We start from the raw sequence: 7,994 nt of genomic DNA on the forward strand, positions 1-7,994 counted from the left end.
GATATCTCATAGTTGTTTTAATTTGCATCTCTCTTAGGGCTAGGGATTTTGAGCATTTCTTCATGTGTTTGTTAGCCATCTGAATGTCGTCTTCGACTTTCTTAAATATACCTTTAATTGAAGCTATCTCATCTGGTCATATGTTTTCACCACTTACATCTTTATTGTACTGGCAAGATCCATCACACTAACAGCATAGATTGCCTAGTTCTCAGCTGAGGCAATTTTGTCCCCTAAAGAGAAGCAGGATGCTGCTATTCAAGCTTGGGAATGAGCTTTACTTACCTCATCAAACAGCAAAGAAAATTGCTAATAAGATAACCAAGAGGTAGAGATAAGAATGCCTTGTATTAAAAATAGAAATGGAGTAGAGTTTCTGGTGGTTCTCAACTAGAGTTGATTTTGCTCCCAGGAAATATTTGGTAAGGTCTTAGAAGCATTTTGAGTGGTCACAACTGGATATCTAGTAGGTACAGTCCAGAAACTGTATTAAACATACTACAGTATATAATTCAACCTGAACATAAAGAATGCTCTGGTTCTAAATGTCAATAATGTTGAAGCTGAAAAACCTTCTTTTACATAATCCTAAAGAATCATGTAAGGTCAGTTCTTAATCTTTTAATGAATACAATTTTTTTGGATTCTAAAATATTTCTTCTCATTGTTTCAGGAAAATTCTGTGAAAAAATCTCTATTCATCTGTTTGAATTGGCTTCAACTCTATAAAGTTGAAATTCATCTCTGATAGCACAGACTATGCTACTGGATTTAAATTCACTTATAAAACTCTTAAAACAAACTATTTTCCTGGCAAAAATTATTTCTTTTCACCACATACCAGCCAAGCCTTTTGTAAAACTTCAGGTACTATGAGATTTGTATAAAAGGGCAGAAATTCTAACTCAAGACCCAGTGGTTTCTATAGTTGATGCAAAGTCTACTATGCTCATTGCACATTCAGGATTACTGAGAGAGCTTAATGACTTCTGGAAAACTGGTGCATAGTCCTCTCCCTTCTTGCTGGTTCGGCATGAAGAGCCATTTCATGCACCATTTATAGGAGAGAGGAGGGAAGATTTCTCTTTGCTGCTGGGGTGATACAATTTGTCTGGATGTTTTCCCTTGTTTTGCAGATTTAGGTTGTGGTACCTTAGTTATCCCTTTTTGAAAAAGGCTTCATACAGTCTTCACTATCCTGCAAACTACAGTAACATGGCTAACGGTAACTGGATCTTTCAAGCCCCAGAATGTTATGTAATTAAGGTACAAACTTGAGTTACTCTTACTTTGCTATTGCTATTTTCACAAACAAGTGAAGCACCAAGAGGACAAAAGGAGTTTTTTTCCCTGATTCACTATTCCGTTTTTAGTACCCAGAACACAGTTTAGCCTGTAAGATTCTCCATTGGAGGGAAAAAAGTTCCCATGGAGTCTTGAAACTCAGTAAATGTGTGTTGTAAAATCGTAACTGACTCATAGCTGATCCTATAGTAGGTTTTCAGAGGCTGTAAATAACACAGAAGAGTGCCCATTTTCCTCCAGCTGATGGATTCAAACCACTTGCCTTTGGGTTGGCAACACAACTTCTTACCACTAGGCCACCAGCACTCCCCTAGAAAATACTTTCTGAGTAATTGTTATTGTGTACCACCGAGTTGGAATAGACTCATAGCTGACTTCCAGTGGGTTTCCAGAGACAGCAAATTGCACAGGAGGCAAGTGCCTGCTCATTTTCCTCCTATGGAGCAGTTGGTGAATTCCAACCGCCTGGCTCAGAGTGGCTGCTGAATAATCGACAGCCTATCTTTCCCTGCAACCACCCACGCTACCCACTAGGTGGCACTTGTGCTCTTTTGGTGTGTGCTGCCTGATCTTTGTACGTGATTTATCTGTGTGGCCTAGGGCTCCCAACTCAAACGTCAGAAGTGAATTCACCAGCCTCAGCCAAGGGAAAAAGATGAGCAGTCTCCTCCTCTAAAGATTTACAGCTTTCAAAATATGACTGAGTATCCCTAAGTCAGAACTGTCAGCTGGGGTAACATGTAGTAACTGTGGTAACACGTTTGCTATGATGCTGGAAACTGAGCCACTGGGTTTTCCACATACCAGAAGGGTCAACAATGGTGAACAAGTTTCAAAGAAGTGTCGAGACCCAGACAAACTAAGAAGCAGGACTAGCCATCTGTTTCTGAGATAATGGACCCTTGAAAATCCTACAATAACAGTGGAAGATTGATAAATAGTACTGGGAAATGAAGCAAGCACTCTAAAAGCACTCAAAATACGACTGAGGAAGTGCCGTCTTCTCAAAGTAGCATCTACTTTAATGATGTGGATGGAGTAAAGCTCCTCAATGAAGGATTGCCAATTTGCTGATGTGCTACAACCGAAAATGTGGGGAAACGTCTTCAACAATGGGTTTAAGACATAGCAGAGATTGTGAGGGTGGCATAGGATCAAGTAGAGTTTTGTTCTACTGACTGTAGGGCCATCACGAGAGATGGATCAGCCCGATGGCACTTCACAAGTCCTTTCTAGAAACAAGTTATTTTCTTTCTTACTAGATTGCTAACAAAGCACTTGTAAAAACAGCTAATGACAAACAGCCCAAATTGTCAGGCAGCCTTCCAAGCAAAGGACAGAGTCAGTGAGCAAAGGGGAGCCAGTGCGTTAGTCCAGTGAGCATCACTAGGAATATCGAATGTGCACTGACATTTGCACAGTTCCTCAATTCTGCTCATATTTTGTAGCTTAGAGGTTTTGAGAAGCTATGATACAACATCATTTCCTCAGTATTTTATCCCACTCATGAATCAAGACTATTTGAAGAGGATCCAGAATACGGACTAATTTTCTCTCTTGGGGGCACCTTTCAGAACAAGTTGAACAATCTTGAATTCTTCTGCATGATCAAAGTCAGGTAGCTCATTCATATTGTTTACTCTTGAGACAATGTTGAATCTTTTCTGCTTTCATTTCAGAGTCTAGAAATCTAAGGAAATGGAGACTGCACTTCAGACTGTGTGCCAGTGTACCAGGATGTGGAGAGGAAGAATGGCATAGGATTTTATCCCTGGGCAGCCCCACATCCTATGGTTCCAGCTTGATCTTGAGAAAGGGTAAAAAGAGATTAGCTCCACTTTCTTCTAATTCCCTTGCACCACCTCCAACCAAACTTGTCTATGTTTCTCATCTCCACTATTTTCTCCTCTACACTGTGGAGTAGGAAGAAAGAGAGGCAAATTCAAAGAGCCATTAAACAAAAAAAATACTGAAGACCCACAGAGCACTCTGGGTGGAGCAGGCCAATATTGTTGTTTGTTGTTGTGTACAGTCCAGGCAGAACTGACCCATAGCTAAGTCTTCAGCAGGTTTTCAGAGGCAGTTTTAATTGCACAGGAGGAGACTGCCCACTTTTCTCCCATGGAGCAACTGGTAGATTTGAACTACATGCCTTCAGGACTGCAGCACACTTCTTACCACTAGGCCGTGAGCACTCTCATGAAACTGGATTAACATTCCCTAAATGGTCAGTGTTTCAGAGCCAATAAGATTGGCAAGGAATAGATAGGGCAGGGTTTAGGGCTGTTGTGTACGCAGGGTCACTCTCAGTCACAGGTGACTCAACGGCACATATCAACAACAACACATGACAAAATGAATTTACCCAGCACTTGACAATGTCTTGTCTGGTCTTGATTTGAACCAGCTTGGTTGTGTCGTTTTGCTGTCCCTACTCCAAATTCCATGAAGTCACTTACCTGTGCTTAAGCTGTTTAAGAACTACACCATTGCTAATAGCAAAGTCAGGTTATACTTAAAATGTCCATGCTGCAATAAAATACTCAGAGACTCCAGATGACTGAATTGTCCCATATTTCAAGAAAATCACCATAAATCACTCATTGTTAATTCTGCAACCCTGACCTTCTTTTGGGAAGCTGATCAATTGTGTTATGCTTACACCTAGATGTAAACATTTCTACATCAGAAGATGAATCAATTCTTCTGCAGAATATTTTGGATAGACTATCTGAAGAAACTAATGTTTCTGGTAAGCAGGTCTGGGAAATGTGACCAGTCATTATAATAAAGGGTATGTGGGCCACGGTTCCACCAAGAAATACAATCAGTATATTTATTAGCAGCAGAATATCATTAAACAACCTATGATCAGGAGGCAATGGTGATGAAGGAGGAAGCTCAAACTGCTCTGAAGAAACTGTCAAGAAATTGGCAAAAAGTAGAAAAAAAAAGCACCCCAGGAATTAATAGAATACCAATTAACATATTTCAACAAACAGATGCTGCCCTGGATGTGCTCATCAGATTGTGCCAAGAAATCTGGAGGGCAGCTACATGGCCAACTGACTGGAAGAGATCCATCTTTATTCCCATTTAAAAAATAAAAAAAGACAATCCAATAGAGTGTAGAAATTATCAAACAATATCACTAATAAGCAAAATTCTGTTGAAGATTATTAAAAGAAAAAAACAACAAAAAACTGGGAGTGAAAGTCAACAGAGAACTACCAAAAATACAAGCTGGGTTTAGAACAGGCCATGGCATTTAGGGATATCATAGCCAGTATCAGATGGATCTTGGGGAACACAGAGAGTACCAGAATAATGCCTTTTTTTGTTTCATTGATTATTCAAAGGCATTTAACTGCATGGATCACAACAAATTGTGGCTGACATTGAGGAAAATGTCATTGAGGAAAAATCAGAACACCTGATTGTGCTCATGTGAAACCTAAACACAGACTAGGAAGTAGTCATCAGAACAAAGCAAGGAAAAAAACTGCATGGTTTAAAGTTGGGAAAGGAGTGCATCAGGGATGCGTTTTGTCCCCATACCTTGTAAATCTATAGGCAGAACAGATCATTTGGGAGGTTGGGCTTTATGAGGGGGAATGTGGCATCAGAATTGAAGGAAGATTCATCAACAGCTTATGTTATGCAACCTTGCTTGCCAAAAATGAGGACGGCCTGAAGTGTTCACTGTAGAAGGTCAAAGACTACAATCTTTAATATGGATTGAAGCTCAACATCAAGAAAACTTGCAAAACATTACACAACATGGGGGACCCAGCAGCACATCATGCTGAGTGAAATATCTCAGTCACAAAAGGAAAAATACTGCATAGCACCACTGTTATAAAGCTGACATAGGGAGTTGGGAAGAGAATAGGATAAGAACACTGCATTGGAACAGATGAAAGAAACAACTGTCTAAAATGAATATACGATTAGGCATCATACATATGACAATAGAGCAGAATAAGAGATATATCATTACAAAGGCTACTGGGGAGGGGGAGGTAGGTAATTGAGCAACAATGAAGGAATTTTTTTTTAAAGTGAATTGGGGGAGGAGGAAGAAAGGGCAAAGGGGTATAATGTGTAACAATAAATGAATGAAAATCTAACTTTTCCGTAGATGTTTGTTAAAATCACAATTAAAGTAACATTTTCTTTAAAAAAAAAAAGACAACAAAGATTCTTACCACTAGGTAAATTGGCAGCACCATGATAAATGGAGAGGAGATTGAGACTGTAAACAGTTTCCTCTTGCTTGGTTCCACAATCAACAGTCTTGGCACCAGCAGTCAGGAAATCAAGAGACAAATTGCACTGGGAAAATCTGCTGTCAGGGACCTCTCCAGAGTGCTAAAGAGCACAGTTGTCAGTCTGGAGACTAAGGTGTGCCTAATCCAGTCCATGGTCTTTGCTACTGCTTGCTATGCATCAGAGAGCTGAACAATGACTAAGGATGACAGAAGGAGGATCAATGCTTCTGTGTTGTGGTGTTGAAGAACAGTGTTGAACATTACATGGGGGGCCAAGAAAACAAATGGGTTTGTCCTGGAGGAGATGAAACATGTAGCTCCATCTTACATACTTAGGGCAGGTGGTCAGTCCTTGGAGAAAGACATCATACCTGAAAGGGTGGAGCGACAGTGCAAGAGAGGAAGAACCTGAATGAGACGGATTGTCACAGTAACCAAGATAATGAGGTTAAGTGTGTTGGAGACAGTGAGACTGGCTCAGGATAGGACAGAGTTCAGAGACTTGCTGGCAAGTCGATGGCACATAACAACAATGGATGTGACTAAAAAAGTCTGAAATCCACAGAACACCCACTCAGAGAGTGTTTAGGAATCCAGTCAAGTGTGTCTCACTGTTCTTAGGTAGGTAGTAGAGTACCTGGCACCAAGGAGATAATTTGGAGATTGTTATCTAGGCTTGATAGTGAGGAAAGCCCAGAGATAAGTCTCAGGTGACCTCTGTGGAGTCACTTCCCCTACTCCCAGGTGTCTTTCCAGCTGGACTGTGGGAGTCAAGGAAGCCTCAGCTGGCTCCTGGCCATGGCAGGTTAGCCTGCGGATTGCCAACGAGCATCTCTGTGGAGGGCCCATCATTGGAAAGACCTGGATGGTCACTGCTGCTCACTGCTTCGCCAATCAGTAAGGAAACCTTGACAAGAGAATGGGGTGCTGGCAGATAGATGGTTTAAGGTGGTTAGTCACAAACTATTCAGCCATCACCTCGCCTATCTATCAAAGTCTGCTGTGAGCTACTGTTCATATTGTTATTCATGAAGGAGATCTGGGGGCCAGTCAACTGGAAGGTGTGCTGCTAACCCAACAGGAGCACTTCTTTGGTGCTTCAAATCCTCCAGCGTTCTCGAGGAGAAAGATAAGCAATCTTCTCCCGTGCGATTCCAGCCTCACAAACCTACTGGATGGTGCTGTGAGTCGGTTCCAACTGAACAGCAGGAGAGCGTATCTCCATTCACCACTTTCATAGGCAACCTGTGTTCCCAGACTGGAAACTCCCTGTGTGCTCATGCAGATTCTGTCCCTTTCACACTGTGCTCCATGTCTTGGAGAACACTAGGTGCAGAGCACAGCATTACTTAGGAGAGGAACTTTATAATTTTTTTTTTTAAATTTAGGTTGTTTATTTTTCATTTCAATGAACATCTACAGAGATTTGGGGATTCCATTCATTCATTGTTGCACCCTTCTCCCCACACAAACCCCTCCCCCTCCCCCCCATTTGCTCCTCTCCTTATCAGTAGGATGATGTGGCAAGATCCAGAATAAATTAAAGTGGAAGTCAGTTTCTAAAAAAAAAGATATATGATGTTAAGGTAGACATCAACCATGCCCCACAGAAATTTACTAACTAAAATAGACATTGAAATGCAAAATTAAAGAAAAATCATTACTTGCTCCATAAAGTAGTTGAGTCAGAATCAACTCGAGGGCAGAGGGTGTAAGAGTAAATATCAAATACAATGAAATAAACAATAGTGTTCTCATTTAAAATAGAACGAACAAGTATACTATCATCTACATCATGTAAAATCATTATTATTTGGAAATCTTGGGCAAATCTATAGCTATAATATGATTACATAAAGGGAAACCCTTCCAAATCAGCATGTAATCAATGACAATGTTATAAATGAAAATGTCTGAATTATTTTATGCAAAGTCAGTATGATTTCTAAACATACACTTGAAAATTTTTAAAAAGCATGCATGTATTGGAACTGATAGAATTTATTCATATGAGAAGTTTCAGAAGAGGTAAAATTTATCAGCCATATGTGCTTAGAGTTAGTAGGGAAAGTGATTAAATATATGAATTGTGGGACAAGTTGCCTGGATTTAAGTTTTAAACCTGTTTTGGTAACTGCATAGCAACTGTGGATGAATTATTTAATCTGTGTCATACATTTTACAAATGAGGAATATAACATTGTAAAGATTAAATTAGACAATGTACACAAAACATTTCAAATAGAGCCTGAGGCAGAGCACACTCTATATGAGTGTTTTCTGTTCATAAATGTAATGGAGTCTGATAATATGTTGTTTGTTGTTGTTGTTGTTGTTATGTGCAGAGAGTCGCTTGCTACTAATAGTGACCCTATGTACAACATCACTAAACTCTGCTCTATCCTGTGCCAATCGCAC

General features: G+C 40.1%; 1 protein-coding gene across 1 annotated transcript in view; it reads left to right on the top strand.

Annotated features, from left to right (window-relative positions):
* OVCH2 (ovochymase 2) overlaps nucleotides 1-3,110 on the top strand; it is a 23,566-nt gene extending 20,456 nt beyond the window's left edge. Inside the window, 3 exon segments of the mRNA XM_006903591.1 lie at nucleotides 691-881; nucleotides 1,177-1,252; nucleotides 2,953-3,110. Of these exon segments, the coding sequence (XP_006903653.1) occupies nucleotides 691-881; nucleotides 1,177-1,252; nucleotides 2,953-3,110 (425 nt within the window).
* The last annotated feature ends 4,884 nt before the right edge of the window (nucleotides 3,111-7,994 follow it).

The sequence above is a fragment of the Elephantulus edwardii genome, unplaced genomic scaffold, assembly GCF_000299155.1.
Source record: "Elephantulus edwardii isolate Elephantulus edwardi_28Jun2011 unplaced genomic scaffold, EleEdw1.0 scaffold00044, whole genome shotgun sequence".
NCBI classification, from domain to species: Eukaryota; Metazoa; Chordata; class Mammalia; order Macroscelidea; family Macroscelididae; genus Elephantulus; species Elephantulus edwardii.